This window comes from Malaclemys terrapin, chromosome 5 (genome assembly GCF_027887155.1).
Source record: "Malaclemys terrapin pileata isolate rMalTer1 chromosome 5, rMalTer1.hap1, whole genome shotgun sequence".
NCBI lineage: Eukaryota > Metazoa > Chordata > Testudines > Emydidae > Malaclemys > Malaclemys terrapin.
The window spans coordinates 90,090,802-90,118,547 of record NC_071509.1 but is presented as its reverse complement, the minus strand read 5'-3'; the positions used below and the strand labels follow the sequence as shown (position 1 = coordinate 90,118,547).

General features: G+C 42.5%; 1 protein-coding gene across 2 annotated transcripts in view; it reads left to right on the top strand.

Annotated features, from left to right (window-relative positions):
* The first annotated feature begins 6,011 nt into the window (after positions 1-6,011).
* IL15 (interleukin 15) overlaps positions 6,012-27,746 on the top strand; it is a 65,618-nt gene continuing 43,883 nt past the window's right edge. Inside the window, exons 1-2 of one of the 2 annotated variants that reach the window (XM_054031068.1) lie at positions 6,012-6,275; positions 21,593-21,722. In XM_054031068.1, coding sequence (XP_053887043.1) covers positions 21,660-21,722 — 63 coding nt within the window. In that variant the 5' untranslated portion in view covers positions 6,012-6,275; positions 21,593-21,659. Of the gene's footprint in view, positions 6,276-21,408; positions 21,723-27,746 lie in introns of those variants that run through there. The other variant, XM_054031069.1, reaches the window with a different exon arrangement.

The following is a 27,746-nucleotide window of genomic DNA, read 5'->3' as shown; positions in this document are numbered from 1 at the left end:
ATGTCTTCAGCCTATGACAATGGATGATTTTCATTTGTTAAAACAATCTAGCTCAAGTAAAGCTTGCTCATGTTTAATGGTAATGTTAGATAAAAAAAAAAATGCAATGTGCCAGGACTACTATGCATACTTTAGAAAGGCAGAATATTAATAGCCCACCAGATGTGTCTAGACAATTAAATAGCATTTTTAAGATGCCAAAAGTTTTTAATAACCAATCTGAAGAGTCTGTAATGTAAGATTCATTAAAGTTTAATTCTGAGAGGCGATGGAGTCTATGAAATGCTATATAGAATATAAAGTGGGAGTTAGTCAGTTTTCTCATAGGGCAAACATTCACATCTAAAAATATATTTGCAATAAATGTAAATCCATATATTTAAATGTATTGCAAGTTATAATATAAATCCAAATCTGCCCTACAGCCTTTCAATGTTTATAGATTGTTTTTTGTACTATGATATAATTGGCCCTGGGCAATTACCAAATGCCATTGTTTATATGATATTTTGAATACTATAACTTGCACAGCAAGTCAAGTAAAGGCTAGACCTAGTTTACTGTCAGCTCATAGTAAGGGATAGTGCATCTGCACCAGGCAGGAGCAGATCAGTGAAGGAACTGTGACTTAATCACAATTTCCTCCTTGACTCCCCCTTATTTCTGGGGGAAAGCAATCTGCTACTGGCTGTAATGAGTACCACCAAGGTTCTCAACTGTTTACACACTAGTATTCCCTTCCTACCTTGCCAAAATACATCTTCCTACCTTTCCATTTAAGATGGGAAAGGCTCAGCTCCACAGATTGCTGCATTGGGGAGAAGACAAAATTACAGCCATTCCTCATTCTATCCTTGTCTGGGCACTCCCTTCCTCTAGCTATTAGGGAAGGAGAACAGCCAGTTCTTCAGAGTCTACTCTTTCCTCCACATTCGTGTAGTCATATCATCACCATATCATCAGACAAATAGTTCACACCTGCAGAAATATTTTGCGATGCAGGGGTATGGCTCTAGTTAAAAATTCTCAGGAAGCGACTCCCTCCCAAACACGCTTCTATATATTTTCTTGTGCTATTGGCACTCAGATGACTTCTACATCCCTACACTTCCACAAATCATGATGAAACCCTGGAATTTCATTCAAAAATGTGTCATTAGCGACATTCTAATTTGTAGAGAGGCTAGCTGCTTGAGGGTGTGTAAGGAGGGAAGGCCTCAATTTCGCTCTGGCTGAAGAAGAACTAATGTGAGCAAATGAGGGACCATGTTCATCTTTAATCATGCAGGAGTTTATAGAAGCAGTGTGGGCCTATGCAGAATTGTTTGAGGACATACCTGAGATCAAATCTGCCCTTTCAAGCACATGGACTCTTGCTTTTATGCAAGGGTGGACTGTTCAACATCAGCTGACTTTCTTTTATATTCATGTGTGACCCTAAGAAAACCTTAATGCCAACTGGCAAAGGGGTTACAAGAATATCCTGATTCTGGTATGTGCAGCCTGGTTCACCAAAGAATGTCATGTCCAGTATCAAAAGAAAGCTGGTGTCACACTGGTTATGAATATCATCATAAAATGTATGTGCTGCCATTATGCTAGGTGTTATCTTATAGTTTGTATCAAGGTGTTAATCCCCAGAAGAGGTGAAACACTGATTTCCTGCCAGACCAGAGATATTTATCCATCTACCTATTGAAATATAAACTCAGTATTGTCTCATTCGCAATCATCAGTCTGCATTAAGTGCATGTGAATGCATGTGAAATTTTACAGGAAGAGAAGAACAGCAATGGGAAAAGAGCCTTATCTGGGGGGCGCACTTCAAAGGTTTACTGGACTATAACTGGGGATGACAAGGAAAGCACCTAAGAAGTAAACAAACAGTATGCTTACATTCATGAAAATGGGATCACAACAGCCTTAGTTGGAAATGCTGCAGAAGGCTTTCAGTGGAATACAGCTGTTCAAGACAGGTAATTAGCCTATTAAGTTTAGTCTCTAGAAAGTGTGTATTGTTTTATATGTAACCCTTCTATTTCCTTTATCCTTATTCACTATCTCTTAAATCTTGATCTTTGATAATAAATGTATGATTGTTTTCACTATAAATATATCTACATTATAATATTTCACTACAAATACATCCTAAGTTGAATCAATGTGTGTACAGTGTTCCTTGGGGACAGCAAACCTGGTATTACTGTGAGTTTTCAGTGGCTAAGGGCCTGGGCACTACAGGGAAAATGCTTCAAAGGAGCTTGGGGACTGGGGTGCACCTATTGTTAACCTGAAAGGCAACATAAGGGCTGGTGTAGACCAGACCACACTGTCTGGGTGATTAACAGGCTGGTGGTCTCGGGGAGCTAACATCCATTTAAGCACATGCGTGTCTCTTTCTCATTGGGGGTGGGGGAACAAAGTGACTCCCAATCCTGGGCACCCTGAGAACAGTCACATCTTGTTAGTATTCTGTAGTTATTTATTATTTGTATTGTGGTAGTGCCTAGGAACCCCAATCATGGACCATTGTATTAAGTATTGTACATGGAGCCTTGTAGACATTGAACAGTATTCCTATTCTCCCTGCTGTCCCACATGATTTTATGATTCTTATATACAACACATGGCTATTATAGATGCTGATAGTGCTTTTTTATTTATTAGCAATTTTTAGGGCCCAGTCCTGCACCCATTATTCCATGACAAAACTGACCTTGACTTCATTGGAAATGAAGTGCAAATAAAAACTGATTTCTTCTAGTGGAGCCACAATTGCAGGGAAGGTGATATTTTTTAAATTGGGGTGCTTAATATTATTATATGTCAGTAATAACATTTTTATTTTAAAATTACATTCATACTTTCAGTTTAATATACACATATTGTAAATTATTCACTTTTTTTGTCACTGCACTTAAATTACTAAATTGTAATTTAGTTGCTCATTAGTGAGAGTAATTGTCAATATCTTGCCAAATAGCCTGTGTCCACTAGAAATGGGACTTGCATAAATTAAAAAGGGATATTTTGCTGGTAGTCAATGTACCAGAATAATTTATGCTATAAATAAGCACCATGCTATGGCTAGTAGTGTTTAGGCAGATGTAAAGTGCCTTTTGTGTAACTAGGAAGCACATTTTTATATAATTAAGAAAATTGATAAGAGTTAAATGTTGAGGGAATGCAGGTGGTACTGGAAGCACACTGTAGCATAATATTATCTGACTCCTGGATAATTTTTACATACTACTAATGTATTTTTACTTTCGGTATGGTTTTATAATGAAATTGGCAACTATATTTTAACCTGTTAAATGCTAGAGAAACACATTTCTCAAAAGCAACCAGAGGAAGCTTGTTAGAGCTGGTCAAAAAATGGGAGGGAAAAAAAAATCACACTCACCCATACACAAATCACAATTTTAAAGTGTTTCCATTTTGCCGGGGTTGAAATAGATTTTTTTTTTCACTTTTTGATTTTTTTAAAAAAACAAACGTTTGTGTATGCCTCCTTCCTTCCCCCTCTTTGCCACTGAGTGCAATAAAATTCATGATGCCCAATATTGGGTTTTTTAATTCTGTAGCTTTTCCATAGTTGAGGAAGTTTTGAAAAGTTACAGTCTACAGGGTGGCAAAAGGGAAAATGGGAAATAAAGAAAAATGAAAAGTGAAAAAATCCCATCTCTCTAAATATCATTCACTCTACTGCATTCAGTGACAAAAAGGAAAAAGAGGAAGGCATCTATATTTCAAATATCAAAATATTCAGGCTTGGAAAAAAAAAAAAAACAGAATATATCGAAACCCCAAAAGCTTCTTATGAAACCTGTTGATTTAGGGGGAAAAGGCCATTTCTTTAATCAGAAGAAGAAGAATTAAAATGTTTGCATCAGCTGAAACTTGTGTTTAGGCAAGTGTTTGTTTCACACACACTGCTTTCCAGTGAGGGGGGCAGTAGGTCCCAGGTCAATACTGCTTTTGTGGATGGAAGACTGGTGCTTAACACCAACCACCAATCAGTTCCTCATCACTGACCCTATTGCTTGCCCGCCTACTGCTTGCCAGCCACATCGTGAGTGGGCCCTTCTTAACTGACTCCGGACTGGGCAAGGCCTCTGTGCAGCCAACCAGCACCGTCTAGGTCTTCGAGATAATCCAAGCTGCAGCGCAGATCAAACAGTGATACACACTGTTGAGGAGTGCCCGCTAACCAAATTCAGCGGTGGGGTTCGAGAGCTCCATTTGGCCACTAAGAACACTATTGCTTGGCTTGGCGAGTACGCAAACGCTAAATAAATACTGCTCTTTACGAAGTGACATTTGAGCCTCTTAACTGAAACAGACCCGAGCAGGAACCCATATAGATTTCCTGCTGGAGAAGCCAAGATACTGCTTATACAGTCTGCACAGCCGGGCACAAGTTTCCAGGAGAGGATGAGATTTGAGTTCTGCTCTTAGGTTTTTCTACTAACTGGTAATAATATTTTTGTGTAGTTCAGAACTATTATTAATGACCAAGATCTTGTATCCGTATGCTAGGAAAGAGACAACTATCATTTCCTAAATTTTATAAATGGAGTACCTGAGAGAGTGCCCAAGGTCATTCCAGGCAGAGGCGGGAGAAGAAACTAGGTTGCTAATGTGACAGAGCCACGTCTGCTGTATCACACTGCCTTTTAAAATGAATGTGTCAAATCTATACGCTGAAAACCATTGCTGTCACCATTAGACAACACTCTGCTGCTCCCTGAGCTAAGAATAAGAACCCAGGTATCCAGGTAAACTTTGGCAGTCATGGGATGTTGGCTGTGTCTCATTCTAATGATTCTCCCTCCTCCGAGAGGATAACTGCCTACTTCTACTATATACTAGTTACTCCTTGAGCTTAAATGAAAGAGGTGAAGCTGAAGGTCCTTGGTACAAAACCATGCAGGGAAAATGGTAACAAGGACTGTTCTAGTTCATATACACAAATTGACAGAATTAAGATTCTACAGACAGGACATGCCATCATTATGCTTAACTTCCCAGTGTTTGATTTTGCAATGTTTTTAGTGTAGATTTTAGTTAGCAAATAAATAAAATAAAGCCTCCTTCCCCTCTCCCTTAAAACTGCAGTTATTGGGTGATACCTGCAAGACAGGTTTCAGAGTAGCAGACGTGTTAGTCTGTATATGCAAAAAGAACAGGAGTACCTGTGACACCTTAGAGACTAACACATTTGAGCATAAGCTTTTGTGGGCATCTGATGAAGTGGGCTGTAGTCCATGAACGCTTATGCTCAAATAAATTTGTTAGTCTCTAAGGTGCCACAAGTACTCCTGTTCTACCTGCAAGACATGCAGCTAATGAATTACAGAGCCTTTCCTCTAGCGGTCTCCAGTTGAAAGCTCAGTGGGGATTACTGCTACCCTGGAGATAAACAGAGGACCTCCCACGCTGGAGCTGTGAAGGCTAGTGCCCTTTCGCTAGCGTAGCTTTACACTCCTTTTAAAGCTGAAATGCATGGTTACACTCACTCACATTGTTTGCTTATTAAATGTGCATAGGTCCAGGGCCGGCTCCAAGCACCAGCTAAACAAGCAGGTGCTTGGGGCGGCACTCCAGCTGCTATTGGGGCGGCACGTCCGGGGCTTCGGTGGCAATTCGTGGTGAGTCCCTCAGTCCCTCTCGGAGCGAAGGACCTGTTCTCAAGGGGTTCCTTCTTTGCTGTGTGGCCATTCTTTCCTAAGGGCCAACTCTTTCCTCTACTGGGAGCTGCTTTGCCGGAACGCCTCCTGTTTGGGGCGCAGGGACGGGGAAGGGAGTGAAGCAGCCCGTTCTGGTGAGGCATTCCCAGGAGCCACGTCTGCAGCGCTCTAACCGGGAAGGGCCACAATTTGGCTGTGCAGGGGGGAGGGGACTCTGTATAGAAGGGTTGCACCTTTTCCTTCCCCTTTATGGACTGATAAACAGCTGGGTGTATAGCGTTGACAGCCCACGACGCCGAGTCCCTGGCGTTCCCCCCTCGCCGTAGTTTTCTTTTCTTTGCAAACCTAACAGCGTGACAGTGCGTAGAAGGAAGAATTCCCTGCAGTAGTTCCTGGATTAACTTCAGTCTCAGGCAGTCACAGCTGGAGCAACAGAGTCCTGCTGCGGCTTAACTAGTCTTCATTCGTTTCGTAACAACCGAAAGTGAAACAGGACTGGGCAGGCTCTGGGGAGAACGTGATTTGCTGTCATTGGTGGTAGCTCTCCACTGATGCTTTCTCTGCAGACACGTTCCCAAACTCGTGAGTATTTTACAAACTTTAGCAACATTCATCGGGCTTGTGTTTCTTATTTGTTTTCATATGATTGAATCTTAATGTATTGAAAGAAGGACTGTGTTCTGCTTAACCTTTAGATGTATCTCAGTAGTTTCCAGTCCTACAGCTGCCTCTGATTGATCCACCAGTGGTTTATAATCTTGCAGTCACCTTTTCTTATTAAAAAAAATTCTCTCCCTTGCTGCTGTGTGAAAGAGTTATGCAAACAGGGAAAATCAACTGTAGTCAGTGGATGTAATTATACAGAAAATAGTGCAAAATACACAAAGTAAACATTGTGAGAGGAAGAGAATAAAGTTCCAGTTGTCTTAGGAGTTACTTTTAATAATGATCGGTTAAATAGAGACAGAAGTGTGGGTTTTTTTAATTGATGGCATCTCTTTAATTCAGGCTCTTGAAATAGCTTAATGAGAAGGTGTAATTAAACATCAAGCTGCATTAACATAGGACTCTACAACCTAGATGAAGTCCCACTGACCTAATGCTGGGGTATGCTAGCAGATTCTGATGTTAGGACTGTGCTGTTAACTGGCCAATATGCTAGATAGGGCAAATGCATGAGTAGTTCTGCTGTTTAAAAAAATGATTGTTGTATTTTCCATTTAAAGATATCAAGTGGCATGGGTCACCTTTTTTATGCCTGCAAAATTACTTGGATAAAATCCACAAAAGAAGGAAATTCACCATATTGTGCCCAGGCAGTGTCTTTGAGGGGACCTCTTCTTCTGTGTCCATCCAGCCTGTATACCTAAGCCTGGTTCTTTTAAGATATATTCTAATATGGATTACAATGTCAAATATAGTGGAACATGCTAGTAGTTCCTTGTTATAATAATCCGCTTGTGTTATGTGAATGCCTGTCAAATGATCAGCAGTCCCTTTGGCCATTATTTACGTTTCCCTGTATTTACACATGTCCATTTATTTGCCTCATGCAGGACAGGTGTAATAAATACAGAAGTGATCCCTTTTCATTTTGCCCTAAAATAAGGAGACACTCAATATTATAGTGCAATTAGAATTTAATATAAGGAAATATTCTTTGCACAGCAGTAAAGTTGACCCATGGAATTCACTCCCTTGAGCAGCTGTTGAGACAAATGTTTTGGCTAGATTTTAAAATAGTTGGGGCAATTTATAGGACTATTAATGACATTTTAACTAGGCAAACTAAAATAATAAATGGAAGCAAATCTCATGCTTTGTGGTATAAACTGATAGAAAATCCCATCTGAATCCCAACAAGCTATGATCTACACTGTGAAACTGACGAGTTGCATTCTGAAGTTCACTAGCATTGCTCTGAAGTATTGGACATAAAATAGTCCGACTTGTTGTAGCAGTATATTGTAAATACCTTCGCCTCTGAGATGTGTCCTCCCTCTTCAATTGACAGCTGGCTTTGTGAGAAGATACGCAAGTAAATCTTGAAGCTGTACAGCAATTAATTTTATGACAAACTTTAGAACCCTGCCACCACAACGTCTTAAACAGTTATAAGCCTTCAATTTGTTCTGTAAGTGTTGACCGCTTTCCTCTACTATATGGTATGGAAAACGAAACCATGGAAAAGGAAGTAGGAGCTGTGCTGAACAGAAGCCTGGCTATGCTGCAACATTTTCTTTTTCTCAATTTCAGCTATCTCTAGTGCTTCTATGCTTATAATTATGGAGCTTAGCTTCATGCAGCCTGGGTATATTGTGGCAGGGCAGAGGGGAGAAGGGGAGCCAAGGAAAAGCTGCCTGCCTCCCTCCCCCCACTCTCCTACATGGGATATTGTCCTGTTGAACTTAGGGTTGCCAACTGTCTAATTATAAAAACCCAAACACCATTGCCCTGCCCTCCTCCCCACCCCTGCCCCGCCCCTTCCAAGGCCCCACTGTGCTCACTCCGTCCCCCCCTCAGTTGCTCGCTCTCCCCTACCCTCCCTCACTTTCACTGGGCTGGGGCAGGGGGTTGGGGTGCGGGAAGGGGTGTGGGCTCTGGGCTGGGAAGTGGGGCCGAGGGGTTTGGAGTCTGGGAGAGGGCTCTGGGCTGAGCCTGGGTCAAGGGTTTGTGATGTAGGAGGGGTTGCGGGGTGCAAGCTCTGGCAGGGAGTTTGGGTGCTGAAGGATATTCAGGACTGGGGCAGGGGGTAGGGGTGCAGGTGGGAGTGAGGGCTCTGTGAGGGAGTTTGGGTGCAGGAGCGGATGAGAGCTCTGGGAGGGAGTTTGAATGCAGGAGAGGGCTCCAGGCTGGCGTAGGGGGTTGGAGAGCAGGAGAGGGTGTGGAGTGCAGGCTCCAGTTGGGAGGTGCTTACCTTGGGTGGCTTGCGGTCAGTGGCGCAGTGGGGCTAAGGCAGATTCCCTGCCTGCCCTGGCCTCACACTGCTCCCAGAAGTGGCTGGCATGTCCCTGAGGCCCCTGGGGGGGGGAGGGAGGCAGGGAGCTTTGTGTGCTGCCCGCGTCCACATGCACCGCCCCTGCAGCTCCCATTGGCCGCAGTTCCTGACCAATGGGAGTTGCGGAGTCGGAGCTGAGGGGGAGGCAGAGTGCAGAGCCACCTGCCTCCCTCTCCTCCTCCAGGGGCTGCAAGCCACTTTCGGGAGTGGCGCGAGGCCAGGGCAGGCAGGGAGCCTGCCTTAGCCCCGCTGTGCTGCCAGAGTGTCAGCACCTAAAATCTCCCGGTTTGGCTTCAGTAGCCTCTGGGAGATAGGATAAGAAATCAGGAGGGTTGGCAACGTTAGTTGAACTTGTGTTGCAAAATGCATCTCAATTATTGCTTCTCAGAGACACTATGTAGGGAATATGGGTGTTTAGATTTCAGGGGGGCAATAGTTGGCAAAGCAGAACCAGGGTTGCCAACTCTTGTGATTTTGGCTGGGGCCAGAGCCAATCTAGTAGTGATGTGAGAAGCTCCAGCCATCCAATGAATTTCAACTCTGCCTTGGGGAAACCCCCTCTGATGGGCTCCTTTCCCCACTGCCCTGCCTCAGGGTGATGAGTGGTTCTGTAGGCATGCTGAAGGAAGCAAGCAGGACTCTCTCCCTCACCACCATTTTCACAGAAGGATAGGGGAGAAAAACAGGGAGCATAAAAAGCCCAACAGCTCAGAATGGCACTGCTCCCCCTGCCCATCTTCTTTTGTGATCAGTGGGGCAGTTCCGCTGCTTCTCAACTCTCCCTCCCTTGCAACACCAGACCTGGGAAGGGACAGAAGGGGGAGAAGAGGGACCCCACTGCAGCTCACCCCAGGCCTGGGAGAGTGGGAAGAAGCTTCCTAGGAGCTGCGGGAGGAGCAGGGATGAGTCAGCAAGGCAGAAGTGGGGGTGAAAACTCCTGCAACAGGGACCAAATGTTGAATATTTTTGGGAGCGTTGGCAATGCTAATTGTCATATACACACAATGGGGATGGGCAGGAAGAGGTCAAAAATCAAGACAGATCAAAATACATTAAAAATAATCTCATTTGGGTGGGTGGGTGGGCTGGGGTCTTGCTCATGGTTGTTTAATGTTTGAGGCTGGCAATACTGGGATTGTGCCCATTTGTTTACTCTGTAAAATAATGAACATATTATTCGTTTATTAAAAAAAAAAAAAAAGATTCTGCTCTTGTGAATTTCAGAAGACTGCATGCTTACAAAAATAGATCAGACATGCATCAGCTGAGGGCAAAAAGAGGCTTAATTTAACAACGAATAAAATTCTGATGCACAGTATCTACAGAGACCAAGGACAATGTCATTGCAAATTATAATAATACAAAAGAAGGAAAATGTCACACTAACTCATACTAACAAGGATATGTTAGTGTGCAGAGCTAAATATATATTTATATATGGTTGGGCAGTTCTGCTTCTTGCTTTTCTATCCAGTGATATATTTGGTTAGTCTCTGTTAACTGAGCCATAGTTTCTCCACTTGGTATGATGACTCCATCTATAAGAATCATAATTTTTCCTGCTAGACATAATGAGTCTTATTTAAAACTCAGAGTTGGACCCAGGCCCTGTGGCTGCCTTCCTAATTTCTCGCACAAGCCAACTGACTTTAGGAGATTTCAGAGAATGAAAGCATATGCTCCGCCATAACAAATGAAACCATTCACTGATGTCAAAAACTGATGCAGTAAGCCTTAGCTAGAATTGATAAGAATACGGAAATGATGATTTTAAAACTTTCAGCAGCAGATTTGAGAATTACTGATTTGAAAAATACAATTGAGAAATATTAATGTGTTATAATGAATGGTTTGTGTGACTAATAACATCTCTTAGGCCAATATCCTCCACATTGTGTTTTCAAACATTCAGAAAGCCCCTCTTGTTAAGACCTCTAACTCCAGGGCCATTGCCTCCTTACTATTTCAGCCCCGCTGGCAGCAGAATGAAAGTTTGTAGGCAGCCATTCTGTGTTAGTTGTTATGCTTTAGCACAGGCAAGCATTTGTCATTCGGAAACACTTTCCCACTTTATGAGATATTATCTCCCCCATCCAACCGAAATATTAACAAAAACAAACTTAAAGTGCCTACAAAGCAACAATTACACTGACTGGCTTATAAAAGCTGTTTTTGCTAACACTGTCTTTGCTGTAAAAGCATGCTACGCCAAATTGCCCTTACTAAAAATGACAAATATTAGTCTAAAACACAGGGGAAAACTTTTTTATCACTATAAATTACTTCTATAAACAGGTGCCAAACCTCGACACTAACGGAAATGGGAACGGAGAGTGGGACATAAACCCAAAATGGGGCGTGAAAACCTGTCAAAAAATACATGGTGATGAATACTAAAAAGGTATATGTGACGTTCCTCTGATGTTATCTGGACTGGTGATCTGCTAGGTCATAGAATCATAGAATATCAGGGTTGGAAGGGACCTCAGGAGGTCATCTAGTCCAACCCCCTGCTCAAAGCAGGACCAATTCTCAACTAAATCATCCCAGCCAGGGCTTTGTCAAGCCGGGCCTTAAAAACCTCCAAGGAAGGAGATTCCATCCACCTCCCTAGGTAAAGCGTTCCAATGCTTCACCACCCTCCTAGTGAAATAGTGTTTCCTAATATCCAACCTAGACCTCCCCCACTGCAACTTGAGACCATTGCTCCTTGTTCTGTCATCTGCCACTACTGACAACAGCCGAGCTCCATCCTCTTTGGAACCCCCCCTCAGGTAGTTGAAAGCAGCTATCAAATCCCCCCTCATTCTTCTCTTCTGGAGACTAAACAATCCCAGTTCCGTCAGCCTCTCCTCATAAGTCATGTGCTCCAGATCCCTAATCATTTTTGTTGCCCTCTGCTGGACTCTTTCCAATATTTCCACATCCTTCTTGTAGTGTGGGGCCCAAAACTGGACACAGTACTCCAGATGAGGCCTCACCAATGTCGCATAAAGGGGAACTATCACGTCCCTCGATCTGCTGGCAGTGCCCCTACTCATACAGCCCAAAATGCCATTAGCCTTCTTGGCAACAAGAGCACACTGTTGACTCATATCCAGCTTCTCGTCCACTGTGACCCCTAGGTCCTTTTCTGCAGAACTGTTACCTAGCCATTCGGACCCTAGTCTGTAGCAGTGCATAGGATTCTTCCGTCCTAAGTGCAGGACTCTGCACTTGTCCTTGTTGAACCTCATCAGGTTTCTTTTGGCCCAATCCTCCAATTTGTCTAGGCCCCTCTGTATCTGATCCCTACCCTCCAGCGTATCTACCACGCCTCCCAGTTTAGTGTCATCTGCAAACTTGCTGAGAGTGCAGTCCACACCATCCTCCAGATCATTAATGAAGATATTAAACAAAACCGGCTCCAGGACCGACCCTTGGGGCACTCCGCTTGAAACCGGCTGCCAATTAGACATTGATCACTACCTGTTGAGCCCAACAATCTAGCCAGCTTTCTATCCACCTTACAGTCCATTCATCCAGCTCATACTTCTTTAACTTGCTGGCAAGAATACTGTGGGAGACCGTATCAAAAGCTTTGCTAAAGTCAAGGAATAACACATCCACTGCTTTCCCCTCATCCACAGAGCGAGTTATCTCCTCATAGAAGGCAATTAGGTTAGTCAGGCACGACTTCCCCTTGGTGAATCCATGCTGACTGTTGCTGATCACTTTCCTCTCCTTTAAGTGTTTCATAATTGATTCCTTGAGGACCTGCTCCATGATTTTTCCAGAGACTGAGGCGAGGCTGACTGGCTTGTAGGTCCCCTTCTTCCCTTTTTAAAAGATGGGCACTACATTAGCCTTTTTCCAGTCATCCAGGACCTCCCCCGATCGCCATGAGTTTTCAAAGATGATGGCCAATGGCTCCGCAATCACATCCGCCAACTCCTTTAGCACCCTTGGATGCAGCGCATCCGGCCCCATGGATTTGTGCTCATCCAGTTTTTCTAAATAGTCCCGAACCACTTCTTTCTCCATGGAGGGCTGGTCACCTCCTCCCCATACTGTGCTGCCCAGTCCAGCAGCCTGGGAGCTGACCTTGTTTGTGAAGACAGAGGCAAAAAAAAGTACATTAGCTTTTTCCACATCCTCTGTCACTAGGTTGCCTCCCTCATTCAGTAAGGGGCCCACACTTTCCTTGACTTCCTTCTTGTTGCTAACATACCTGAAGAAACCTCTCTTGTTACTCTTAACATCTCTTGCTAGCTGCAACTCCAAGTGCGATTTGGCCTTCCTGATTTCACTCTTGCATGCCTGAGCGATATTTTTATACTCCTCCCTGGTCATTTGTCCAATCTTCCACTTCTTGTAAGCTTCTTTTTTGCGTTTAAGGTCAGCAAGGATTTCACTGTTAAGCCAAGCTGGTCGCCTGCCATATTTACTATTCTTTCTACACGTCGGGATGGTTTGTTCCTGCAACCACAATAAGGATTCTTTAAAATACAGCCAGCTCTCCTGGACCCCTTTGCCCTTTCATGTTATTCTCCCAGGATCCTGCCCATCTGTTCCCGGAGGGAGTCAAAGTCTGCTTTTCTGAAGTCCAGGGTCCGTATTCTGCTGCTCTTTCTTCTTTGTGTCAGGATCCTGAACTCGACCATCTCATGGTCACTGCCTCCCAGGTTCCCATCCACTTTTGCTTCCCCTACTAATTCTTCCCTGTTTGTGAGCAACAGGTCAAGAAAAGCTCTGCCTCTAGTTGGTTCCTCCAGCACTTGCACCAGGAAATTGTCCCCTACACTTTCCAAAAACTTCCTGGATTTTCTGTGCACCACTGTATTGCTCTCCCAGCAGATATCAGGGTGATTAAAGTTTCCCATGAGAACCAGGGCCTGCGATCTAGCAACTTCTGTTAGTTGCTGGAAGAACGCCTCGTCCACCTCATCCCCCTGGTCTGGTGGTCTATAGCAGACTCCGACCACGACATCACCCTTGTTGCTCACACTTCTCAACTTTATCCAGAGACTCTCAGGTTTTTCTGCAGTTTCATACTGGAGCTCTGAGCAGTCATACTCCTCTCTTACATACAATGCAACTCCCCCACCTTTTCTGCCCTGCCTGTCCTTCCTGAACAGTTTATATCCATCCATGACAGTACTCCAATCATGTGAGTTATCCCACCAAGTCTCTGTTATTCCAATCGCATCATAGTTCCCTGACTGTGCCAGGACTTCCAGTTCTCCCTGCTTGTTTCCCAGGCTTCTTGCATTTGTGTATAGGCACTTAAGATAACTCATTGATCGTCTCTCTTTCTCAGTATGAGACAGGAGTCCTCCCCTCTTGCACTCTTCTGCTCTTGCCTCCTCCCAGGATCCCATTTTCCCCACTTACCTCAGGGCTTTGGTCACTCCAGTCCTCGACTCTGGGAGCCAGCCTTACCCTGCTCTGCTGTGAGAACCTCCTGGGCTGTTCATGCACAGCCTCTGGCATGTAAGCTGCTCCCAGCTATGTGAGTGAGCACTTTTGGCCAGCTGCTATTTGGATTGTGCAACTGAATGACTCTAACCAATATCTCCGGTCCCAGACACAACCCTAGGAACCTCTGTCTTGCAGTGTCCAGTTGGGTTCAATATTTAGGGGTTCAGAACCATCTAGAACCAGCTTGAGACCCCACCCAGAAATTTGGGAAAGCTAGCCACCACCCCAGGTGTCTCTAAGAGGCAATACTTCCCCACTCACAAGCACTAAATCTATGTATAACAAAAGTAAACTTATTAAAAGGTGAGGGTGCGGCACGTTAACTTGGGGAAACTCTAGCACAATATTCATAAGTAAGCAAAAAATAAGTAAACACCCACCCCACAGTATCTTGGGCAGTCATCCTTTGCCTCAGTTTCTGACTTTGCTAGGTGAAAGTCTGCTGGATGAAAGTCCCTTTAACATACCGCTCCTCCATTTCCCCTCCACTGCAACTCACTTACGGTTGGTTGTCCAAGGTCAGCGAAGTCCCAGAATGCCTCCGTCACTGCTTGCTGCTATCACCTCTGCTGCTGCTCACTGCCTCTGCTGCTGTTGCTGCCCCCTGGCATCACTGGCCCCTCTGCCACTGCCTGCTAGTGATGCTGCTGCTTCTGTTGCTGCTTGCTGCTACTGCCTCTACCACAGTTGCTGCCCGCTAGTCTCACTGCTGTCTCTGCTTGCTGTTGTCTTTAGCTGCGATGCCATGTGCTGAAGCTCCACCACTTAGCCCCTTCTTAGTGATTCCAGGTCTTTGTGATTTGCCTGCTAGTGGGGAACCTCAGTGTTTCTTCCTCTACATTGCTTTTCACCATGACACCATCCCCAAACCAGCTCTAAGGCTCAGCCTCCTAGGCTAGCTCATCAGTGATCTCAGTTCTAGTGGTCACTGAGAAGAAATAAGGCCTCTCAATTGAGTCAGATCAGCTCTGTCTTTAAACACTGGACGAGGAGAATCAAATAGCATCTAGAACTCCTTTAGCAGAGTCTACAGCACCAGGTAGGAACACCTATCCCCACCCACTGTCTTTCACTTGGATTTGGCATCACTTCCACCCCTGCCCCCAGGCACTTGGTGAGTGAGGTTAACATTAGTTGGACCCCACCCCATTAGGGCATATTAAATTCAGTTCAGCTGCCCTTTTATTCATACAATAAGGATAACATTTCAGTATCCCTTCATCCAACACTAAGGTCAATTTTAACCCCAAACCAGCCAAAATTGATCACTTCAGCCAAGTAGGACTGCCTGCTGATCAGCTAGGCAAAGTACATGTGTCTGTCTGGTCTGGAGGTCTTTTCCCCCAGTTCACCAATAGATAGTGGAGCCCATTCAGACTGTAGCTTACACTACATTTAAGCCATCTTCTGAAGTTTCAGTCTTCCCGTAATTAAGTAAAGCACCAATGTAAAATTGGGGATGAGAGGATAAAGCTCAAGTATTTTTTTTATTAAGAAGTTGGTGAAAAGCAGCAATATTTGGAAGTCAGTCATTTGGCAGCAGGAGAGGTACTGTATAATTAAACAGTCACCCTGGCTGATAGGTTATTATCAGCAGGTAATAATAAGATGTGTGTGTCATTGCGAATCATTGTATGGTATGTCATGGTACAACAGATGAGGTATGTTTTCAATGGCAGTATAGGGTGATCACTTAGAGATTATCATTATGGGCTTTATAAATCACAATCAACAGTGTAATAGTTTAACAGCTATCTGTAGTGGCAGTGCTGGAAAATTGTTTAGCAATGATTGGCTGATTTTTTTCCAAAGATGAATGATTTTAAAAGACTGCATTGTAAAAATACCTGTAAATGACAAAGTTGGCTTATACATTTAACAATTTTAATTCTTTATTTTCTGTAGAAAGATGCTTAAATAAAAAGAACAACCTTGGATTGGTGTTTACCATTTAAAATCATTTTTAGGCATTATAATATATTTGAAGTGAGTGGTGGTTGCAGTTCATTTTTGAGCATCATAAACAACAACAAATGGCACTCAATTTCCCCTTTGCTGCAGTCTCAGCAGAGAGACCAAGAACTGAGTAAGCATGGTAATTCTCTCCCATACGGGTTTCACTTGCAGTAGGGTTGAGGCACATTCGTAGGGGCAGAGTGAGGAAGATTGTATAGCTGCTGCCCATTCTCTGACTGCTAGAGAAAGAACTTCAGTCTGTGGTGCTGTTAAGCCAACGTTTTCAACAAACTATGCATTTGCAAAATGATGATAATATAGGTGAAGAGTTTGTAGGTGTTTCTGAAAGCAACACACCAGTGGAAGAGTAGTTTTGGGCGAGGGAATAATGACAATGTCTCAGGCCCTTGTTTTGTACATCTGCTTGTACATCTGTTTTGTATCTCAAATAATGTCACACTAATTGGCCTATATTTTATTTAATGTAATGAGAAACTGAGCATGAGCTCAGTGATCTGGTAACTTCTTCAAGCTGCAGAACTTGGCCATGTCTCTCCCTTAGAAGCCACAATAATTATTAATCTCTTCCTGGAAGGAGCAATAGGAGTCAAGGATCTTCCCTTCCCCCCGCTCGGAAAGAGGTTGCAAGAGCTGGGAATTCTTGTTCCCTAGGAATCTGAAGGCTGCACCTGATGCTATTCACCAGACCTCAGCCTGCTTGGATAGGCGTTTAAAAAAAAAAGAAATAAATCAAAGTTAAAGAATCTGTTGAGAAGAAAGAGAGAACCATTAAAATGGCAGTCCAGTGGTTTAAGCAAAAAAGGAGACCAAAAGAAGTGCTGCTAAGCTAAAAATTTGGCCTGTGATGAGCTATATAACTGTCTGGGAGGGAGAAAAGACCAGCTACAAACTTGCTAAGGCAAGAGCGAAAATGATGAAGGGTGTGAATGAGTTTTCTCATATTAGAAATGAACATAGAATATTGTAAATGACCAGTGACTCAACCAAGTCTGGAGTGATTATTTGAATGAGCGAAGAGAATCCAAAGGAGGAGTTAAGAACATATAAAATGAATTGGGGCATGATAGATTGCATACAGAAAGAAGAGGCTGTAGAGGCATGTGATCGGCGTCGGCCCACCTACCCGCTAGGGGGCGGTGGGGAGCTACGAGGTCACTGGCCGGTCTGGGTCACGCCTCCGTCAGCGGGGAATTAGCGGCGGGGCGGCCGCCAGCCAGAGTCAGTAGCGCGCCCCTCAGGCCGGGGAGCGCCGGCAAAGGTCAGTAGCGCGCCCCTCAGGCCGGGGAGCGCCGGCAAAGGTCAGTAGCGCGCCCCTCAGGCCGGGGAGCGCCGGCAAAGGTCCCGGCGTGGCTCTGCCGGGTAGGGGAACGCAGGCCCACCCTACACCACTGCGCTCCAGCCCAGGGCCCTGACAGTGGCAGAACGAGGGTCCCACCACTGGGTCAGCGGGGTCATCCCGCTACATAGACTCACCACTGTGCAGCTCTGTCCCTGGGCTACTTCCTACCCGATTGCTCGCCCGAATCCCTCTGGTCCCGTGAGTGCGTCGGGGTAGTCCGCTGCTGGCAGCTCCGGCTCCCCCTCAGGCTCAGGCTCCTCCAGCTCCTCTGGGTACTCGGCTGCTGGCAGCTCCAGCTCCCCCTCCGGCTCCTCCAGTTCCTCTGGGTACTCGGCAGCAGGCAGTCCTGGCAGCCCCAGTCCGTCCTCCAGGTGAGGTTTCCATGGGTCCAGGGCCTCCCCTGGTGTGGCAGCAGGCTCTGAAGGGAGCAGCCCGCGGTCTGTGTCTGCCTCCCTCCCTGGTGCTGCCCTAACTGAGCTAAGGGCCCCGCCCTTTATACTTCCTGTTCCACCCCTCCCCTTCCGGGGGGGTGGAGCGAGCTTGGGCTGGCCCCGCCCACTCAGGCTGAGGGTAAAGTGCCTTTCCCTCAGGTTCGGAGGGAAGCCACCCTGGATCCCTACAAGGCACTTAGGAAAACAGAAAAGGAGAAAGCACCTGGGCATGATGAAGTACCGATGGATTTGTTGAAGTCATTGGGAAAGGAAGGTATCAAGTATTTTACAAGTCTCTTCAGTGATATTCTTAAGAAAGAAGATGCCAGATGAATGGCATAAAAGCTCTGTGGTGACTATTTTTAAACCTAAAGAAGATATTATACGGTGTGCTCATTATCACCCAATTAAGCTGACAACAAACACTATGAAAGCATAGGAGAAGATTACTGAAAAGTGTCTGCATGGAACTATTGAAATTTGGAAGGGTCAGTACGGATTTAGGCTGGGAATAGTACATTTGATGCTATATTTGGTCTATGAATCCTCATGGAGAAGCTCAGAGAAAAGACGCAGCAACTGAGTATGGTATTGTGGACTTGGTGTACAATCACACACACACCAACAGAAGTAGTTTGGTGAAGATTTGTGATGGAGGTGTGTGCCAGAAGCATTTGTCCATCTTGTCCGGGATATGTATAATGGAGTGAAATTCCATGCAGTCAAATTTCAAATCCTTTCTCAGAAATATAGGCTGCTACAGCTTTTCAGTGAAATCACTGTAAGAATTTAAAATTAGCCAAACAATGCATTTTCCCCTAATTTTGTTCTTGGAAATGCTTGAACCATTTTTGATGGAACTGTTGGGATTTTGTGGTTCCCAATGAGTCAGATGCTGGGCAGAATCAAGGGTCTTCGATTCAATTTGATTTGATTCAATTCAACAAGGCTTTATTCAGTGTGCACAAAGGGAGAGCCCCAGTACAAAAATCAGCCAGAGCCCCTCCAGCAAGGAGCCCCTCCCATCGTTATTTTATAGCACATGGCAGTTACGTAACAAGTTACATAACACAAACCTCTAACCAATCATATGTAACCTTTCCATATATAGATTTGTTCATCACATGCTTATACTTCTCCACTCCACATGCTGAGTTCACCCCACTTCCCTTGGGCTTTTCTAGAATGTTCCTAGGGTGGTGAGCCACAGCATGCTTCTTTATGCATAAGTACTTTGTAAATCATATTTTTGTTTAAAATGAACACAAGCATACCCTTTAGAACTTAAAAAAAAAAAAAAAAAAAAAAAAAGTCAGCCAGCCTGAGGCAGTCACTTAGCATGGAAATTTTCAGTCCAAATGGTTAAAATTTGGCCAAGTTATAAGCAATGGACAACAGGATCTTACAATAGAAAGGGTTAGGCAACTTTAACTATAGCTATCACTTTCTTTGGGCCTGCTTCCATTGAATTCAATGGCAAAAGCCCATTGGGGACCCAATAGTATTCCCTTCAAACCAAAGAGTAGCACTGGTAAAGTGCTTTAATCAGTATTTTGGTAAGTGATATAATGGAATTATATAGTGATTTGTAACTATTTATATTGAAAATAAAAGTATTATATAAATATTTATTTTACAGAAAGCTTGAGGTCTGAGTATTGAGTACTTTGCTTTTGTAGATATTATGGTTAAGAAAGATTTATTAAGACATTGGATTATTTGTTTTTGGTTGTAACATATCTAGCCAACAGAAAAAGTTCTTCTCAAAAAGTACATGGGAAAACTATGCTAGCTGGCCTCAGGCCATAGAAAGAAAGTGATGAATTACTGGACTGGGTCGTTCTGCCCTTGTGGTAGATTGGGCAAACTTCCCCAACTAATTGGCACTGCCTCACTGCAGGGATGCTTGTTAGGCTTGCTGTCAGTGGGATGGGGGCCTTTCCCATCACACCCTATTAGCAGCAGTTTTGTATTTGTGATTAAGCCTAACCATAAAAAACAGCTGGTACAAGTTAAAGGGACTCTCTCAGGCAGAGCTGTAACTAAGCATTTTAGCGCTAGGGCAAGTAAGCTTATTTGTGTCCCCTACCAATTTTTTCATCATTTTTCTGTGCCGAATTCAGAGATGACACATAACTGTTGCTAGTGTGTGTGTGTGGGGGGAGGAGCGCACAATTTAAAGGTTGGGGGGGTGCATGTGACTGCCCCATAGAGGTTTTCAAACCGTTAGGCATGACCCCTTAGGGGGGGGAGTGGCCCTGCGCAGTGGGACTTTGGGAGGGAGCGCCGCTTCCATCCCCTGACTCACCTCAGTGACCCAATGTGGGCTCCCCCCCCCCACATACACACGTCATCTCTGTCCCTGTTTTTCCATCCCTGTGACTTTGCGCCCTGGGTAGCTGCCTTGCCCTCTCCATTGTGGTTACAGTTCTGGTCTCAGGTGAAATGTTTTCCATATTTTACTTTTTGTAAATGGACTTTTACAGAATTTAATTAGAAATATTTCATAAATGTTGTTTAAATTAAAATGGCAACAGATTTTTTTAAACAAATAAACATTCTCCCAAACACTTGTGCAAGTGCACCAGAACCCAAGAGTACAAAAAACAAAAGCTGACTCTAGAACAGAAACAAAATTTACTAGTTTACTTTCATTGTTTTAGCGGAGACAAATGTAATATAAAAGGGAATGGACTGTTAAGAGGACAGTAGGAGATACTGGCTGGGCAGCTGTCATATTGCCACCCCACTACCAGGGGCGGCTCCAGGCACCAGCGCACCAATCACGTGCCTGGGGCGACAAGCTGCGGGGGGCGGCCTGCCGGTTGCTGTGAGGGCGGCAGTCAGGTGGCCTTCGGTGGCATGCCTGCGGGAGGTCCGCCGGTCCCGTGGCTTTGGCGGCAATTTGGCGGCGGGGAGGCCGATGGCGCGACATTGGTGGACCTCCTGCAGGCACGCCGCCGAATCCGCGTTACCAGCGGACTTCCCGCAGGAACGCCGCCGAAGGCCGCCTGACCGCTATGCTTGGGGCGGCAAAATACATAGAGCTACCCCTCTCCATTACAGAAGCACTGCTTAAATAAAGCTGGTGGAAAAAATGATGGGTAGCTTCTTAAGAACTAACTGGCCTTCCTGCCACGTTATGATAATTACTTAATTTACTTTGTTTTTAGCTTCTTTCATAATATAGTGATTACAGTAAGAGTTTTCCTACATCTGCATTGTACATTTGTCTGTGCAGGGGGCAAGTGTATGTGTGTACGTGTGCATGCACAAAAAGCAAAGTTTCAGTATTGTTAGGGCAACACTCCTACCATTGCATTAAGCATGGAACTCTATTGACATTAATGGTACTAGTACTGCTCCTTTTCTAACTTGGCTTCAGTCTCTCTTGTGACTTGTCATTATCAATCACAAAAAGTGACTCCACCAAAACACCCCTTTCCCACAAAAAATCCCAAAACATACTTTAGCATTCAAAGATGACAGAAGCAAGATGGGTCTCCGGCTTTGAGCAGATAAATGCAACCTTTTAAAAGTCCATGTCTTGTTTTTCCAACATTTGGAAGATTTAAAGATGACTTACAAAATTTCAGCAACTTTAACTATATGTGCTGAATGCTTCCAATAGTTGTAATGTTCTGAATGCTTTTCAGCCCAACATTAAACCCACTGGGTTTTTTTTCACCTCTAGGTCCTCAAAAGAACTTTTCTGATGTAGCTAATCTGCTTCTGATTTGAATGATGTCCCAGCAGGCACCATGCTGGTGATGGCCTGGCCACCATGGAACTCTATTGGAGCACGGCCCTGGCTAGGGACTCAGGTAAGTCACATTTGTTACAAAGGTTTAAGCATATTTTATGTTCCAAATGGTGTAAAATAATTAGGAGAAATAATTCAACAATTCCAACCCTACACTTCTGTGATATTGTAAGTTCAAAACTTTAAATTAACCTTGGAGTTTTTAGATGACAAAATTGGTTTTCTTGTGTTTTTTCACTCCCTATTACCCATTCTTACCAGAATTATTCAAAGAATGCTGAAGGTTCTTAGTTTATTTAATTGTTATTCATGTTCTTTATTTAGCACAGTAACGTCTAGTATCAGTTTTATTTCTTTCTCGTTCACAGGTTTGTTATTTAATAACCCTCATGATCGTTACATTGCTTACCCTAGACCAAAGGGTATTTGATGGAGGGAAAACAGCAGCTGAAGTTATTGCTGCCGTCTTGCTTGTGTCCTAGATGGACATATAGTGCTGTGCATTTATTTCAGAATGATGCAGTATGAGTTTGAACTTTCAGAAGTGACACAATTTCTATTGTGCATGTGCAAAAGTGGCGATTTTACATGGTTTATAACTTGGTAAAATCTGGATGGATTTTCATGGGGACAGTGAATGGCTGACCTCAGAACTATTCCTTTCTCAAACTTCAAGTTCCTATTTCAAACCACCGAGGTGCTAAAGCTGTTCAAAAGATGGTGGGAATTTTATTTTTTAACGTAGCCAAAACTTGCTATTTTTCATTGACCTCTTTCTTGAAAACGGTGGCACTGTTTTTGATTAATCCTCCCTATGCTTCCTGCCCTCTCCCAAAAAATTAAATTGAGGCAGTCTGCAACTATGGAAAACTTCATCCTGAAAGGTTAACATTTGTCAAAGTTATAAACAATTGAAAATAGGGTGATCATGGAAATGGTTAGGCAACCTTATAACAGACATCATGATTACTCTGTGTGCAACATCTCTCAGCAATGGTCTGAAGCAATACAGTTTCCAAGCAAACTATGCAAAGTTGGACATTGTCAATATTTGGCAGAGAGACTTCCAAGGAAAATCAGAGTGATGCAAATACACCTCTACCCTGATATAACACGACCCGATATAACACGAATTCGAATATAACACGGTAAAGCAGTGCTCCGGAGGGGTGGAGCTGCGCACTCCGGCGGATCAAAGCAAGTTTGATATAATGCGGTTTCACCTATAATGCAGTAAGATTTTTTGGCTCCCAAGGACAGTGATATATCGGGGTAGAGGTGTAGTTAGTGATTCAGCAGTTGATTTTTCTCTCTTTGACTGTTCTGATCCAGAGACCAAGTATATTATTAAACTGCACAGTGCTATGAAAAGTACTTGTTTTATGTTGCAATAGTAAAATCTGCTTGACCTACTTTTGGGTTTTCACGATACTTTTTGCAGAAGTAGAACTATTAGCCTTAATGTCCTGGCCAAACTCCTGTTTGTATAATTACATTCTGCCTCCCACATGGGCCAGTTAAGCTAGTTTTGCAGCAGCCAGAGAAGGGACCCAAGATTTGGCTGTTTCCTTCAATTCATATCCCTAAATTGCTGTGTGTTATTACCAGTTGAATTTTTCCTTAGAGATAGCTACCTTTCAATGGGGAGATGATTTCAGTATCTCCTACCTCCCTTTAAGAGGTATTGTGGAATATAATTAATGGTTGTAAAATTCTTCCACAGACTTTTTGACTAAAGCTACTAAATAAATGTAAAATATATTTAATAGACTTTATCTTTGAACCTGCAAGGCCGATCATTTTGTTTCTCAGAAAAAAGAGACTCTTCCATTATCCTTTTTCACATAGTTAAAGATATTTTTCCCCTTCTGTCTCCTATCCTTGCTGCAACTCTGATTTAGTATACTGTCATAATTATGCTTGTTCTAGAATTTTCAACAGACTATAGATGATTTTAATCCTTCCAAGATCGAACTTTCTGGTGTTACTGAATAGTTACAAATCTAAAGCTGTCTGAAATATACTGTGAACTCCAATTTGCATCATGACATTAATGCAATCATGGGGGAGATGACCAAAATATATTTGGAAATTAATATGACTGAATCATGTTAATCCTCAACAGTATTTTCCACCTCATTTACAGTTGTCTTGCTGATAAGATTGTCAACTTAATTTGATTGCAATGGACTAGCATTTTGTATAATTCCTTACTCATTTCTTGATTTTGAGTAAGTAGTTCAAATTGACCTATATCAGGAAAATAAATTAGTAATATTTTTGGATTCTATTACCACGTTAACTAAAAGTCGACTGTACCCCACCCTCATTACCTAACCATCACTCCTCTGTCCCTTCCTGTACGGAAGACTACAGGATCATAATGATGGTTAAGGAAGAAATGGTTGGTGTAAATTCAGAGCCTATTTGGCCCTATGACTATTCAAAGGGTTTGATAAGTGAGGATTGCAGAAGACTGCTAATTGGTATATTGATGAGATATGTTTGATATAGAACTTGATAGATGGTCTTCTTTATCCAGCAAAAAAGAGGAGAGCTGCTGGGTTGCCATGGGCTCTGCTCTAGAGAGAGAGACTGGAATTGTTGCTGCCTTGGAACTGGGATTGCTGTTAAATGATCTCTGGGTTCTCAGGGAAGTTTATGGCCTCAAGTGATTTCTTAACACTTCTTTATGGGAGAGAAAGGTTAGTGAATTGTTTCACATGTTACATGCCTTAGATGACACCCTACTGTAGGAGCCTTAAAAGCTTGAAAAAACGTATCATACATTTATCCAGAAGGGAGAATATAGTGCTAGAGATTTGCCATTTGAATCTTGTTTGCTAATGTCCTACTTTTAAAAATAAATGGGGCTGGCTGATCCAGTAAATGAGTGATAAGTATCAGGGGGTAGCCGTGTTAGTCTGTATCTACAAAAACAACAAGGAGTCTGGTGGCACCTTAAAGACTAACAAGTGAGGTTTTTACTCATGAAAGCTTATGCCCAAATAAATCTGTTAGTCTTTAAGGTGCCACCAGACTCCTTGTTGTTTTTGTAAATGAGTGATAGTGTTCTGCCCTGGGCTTTGTAAATTAATATGTATTCTTAAGATGATGTAAGGGAGAGAGGATTAATTATAAGAAAGTTCCTTTTTTCAAACAGTTCATTTAAAAAGTGAATTGCAACATTGGATGTGCAGTAATCTTGTAACAATGAGGACATGTTAATCCTTTATATAATTCTGTTCTGTATGCCATTTGAGCAATCTATTCTTCTTCTAGTATTTACATACAATACACTTCATTACTTGCTAGAAATTATTGCTCATTCACAAGATATATACCCACCTTTGCTGCAGCCTGGAATTTGTTTAAATGAAATGATATCTTGTGCCCTTTAGAGATTTGCACCCATCTGAGAAATCTGGACATACAATTTTGCATACATTCATGCTATAATTGCATATCTCCACAGTTGTTCTCATTATTTCAGATATTTTCCCTCTGTGTGCTTGTTTGGTGTGGTTTTTTTAAACAGTCTGGACCCTCGCACTGCTGAGAAGGTGCTTATCTATGTAATTAAGAGCATAGTTACTAGTATTAGACCTGGCATTAAATGGAGAATGAGAAAGGGCTGTGTCAGGCTGCTGTCAGATATCAGCATGTCTGGTTGTGAGTTACTGATTCTCTTCTCTCTTATTTAAGATATTAAGTACATTTAAAAATAGATATACAGTTCTAACATAGCTACTATTGGCATTATTCCCTGTACAGATATATTCATAGATCAGTTATTAGCTAACCCCACAAATCAGACAAACAAAACAGAAAAATATTTGAAGTAAATTGTCCCTTTTAAGATGAAGGATGGAATTTTCAAAAGCACTTAAGTGACTTAGGAACGCAAGTCCCATTAAAATCACCCAAAACCTTTAAAAACAGGCTAACAAATAGTATTGGTGTATTTTATATTAATCTTATATTATTTGTATTGTGATAGGGCTTATGTGCTGCAGAGATAAGGGCTCATTTGTACTAGCACACAACAGAAACATGCTCACTGCCTCCCAAAACTTATTACTTTCACATTTTAATTCCACTCCCTGAATATAATTTATAAATGGTATCAACTTATTTTTCAAAACAATGTTTTAAAAAATATGCTATATTTAATTATGGAGGCCTTGGTTGTGACACTACACTTCAGGTTGAGTTCCATTTCACACTTAATGTTGCGATTCACATCTTTTACATACAGAATATTTTCCATAACCTCCCCAAACTTACAGCACTTTCTCTTTGAGCTAAAGAATGAATTAATTTTCAAGATTTTATAAGTTATTAAGATGAAAGCCTATGCTATTGTACAGGTGTAATTCAGACAGTTTAAAAAAACCCCAAGATGTCTGAGTACTTAAAGTGGACATTAGCAGACCACAAATCTCAGTGATAAATAAATATGGTGATATTTTAAACAAAAAGAGCTCTGAATATGCTTGTAACTGTTTCCATTGCTTCACCCTGACTCAGACAATCTAGGCTTCAGAGTGACACACAGAGTGACAGTCCTGGAATGTTGTTATATAAATCTGTCAGTTAGAGTTAAACTTAATTAAAAACACTGGGTTCTTAAAGAAATTTATCATCTGCATCAGGGTTTTCTTGATTTCAAATGATAGCAATAATAGAATAAAACAGACTCTTCAAACATTCCTGATAGCTAAAATTGATTAAAGTTTCATGTGTAGGTTATATTTAAAGAGATTAAGATATAATTATAAGTTTACATTAACAACAATTTTTGTATCTACTTGTTATAAGCTACAGGCAGGGTCAGTTCAACAGCTGAGGTAACACGTAAGATGGACTACTGTGATATCACAAGTAACTAAACCAATTACCTTCCTTTCTCTAGAGCTAATTTTCATGCAACAATTCTATTGGTTGTAATGGCTCAAAGATACAAGGGAGACTGTACAGTTTACTTGGCCCAGTGGTCAATGCTCTTTAACAGTTCTGTAGCTGCATACTAATTTGAGCATCAGTGCTTGAAAGACGACTCATTACTCTTCTGCCTCAGCTCTGCTATGCACCAAGGCAGCACGGCTGTGGAAACTGAACTAGAAGCATTGGGGGTGACTTAGATTTGGCTCATCATTGCCCTTCCTTTCACACAGTTTTTGTCTCTGTAATATCACCCTCTAAACCAAAAAAATCAATTGCAAATTAAAGGCCAGATTAACCACTACACTCCAGTTGCTTTGAAGATGCAAAGCAGCTGTATATCCAGCTTAACTGGCCAGCAAGCTCTGACTGTTTTACTCTGGTGCATTTTGCCCTTAAAAGTTAAAAAAAAATACTAAATAATATATTTAAGGTTGATACTACATATTTCAAACCATTAGAAATATAGCATGGTAGTTTCTCTTTGGGTTTCTTGTTTAGTATTGCAGTGCGAAATTTTTAATAAGCTGCAGCAAGCCAAGGAACTCCCCAGACCAAAAACTGAATTAAGATGAAGCTAAGGTTGAAAGCAAGCATCAATTTTAAAGGTAAAACTCATGACAAGAATGTTGTAATTAACTCAAGAGCAAGCATTATAAATGCAGAGTTAAGATTACATGCAACAGAAATCCAAATATGTCAGGAAATGCACATTAAAGTACTCACAATCTTAACTCTGTCCTATAGTGATATCATGATGGGAACCAAATGGAAACAGCTAATGTGCTTTTAAAAGTCAGTTCAACCTAATCTGGGACCCCAGACACAAAATGCCGCAATCATAATCATATGGCTATTGCATGGTATCACTATAAGTGAAAGTTAAATTGTGTAACACTTGATTTTAGACTAACTACAATCTCTTTGTAATGTTTTTACTCTTAAATTACTAATACATATTCTCAGTCTTAACTCTATTTTAATGTAGGCTTTTTTGTATGGGACTAAATTACTCTCACCAGGGATGCAATCTGAGTAAGGCTATCCAACCATTCCACCTTATTTAGAGAACACTTCTTTTCCAGTATTAAAGTTATAATTTTTGTCACCATTAATCATATATACATCCAGGTTACATTCT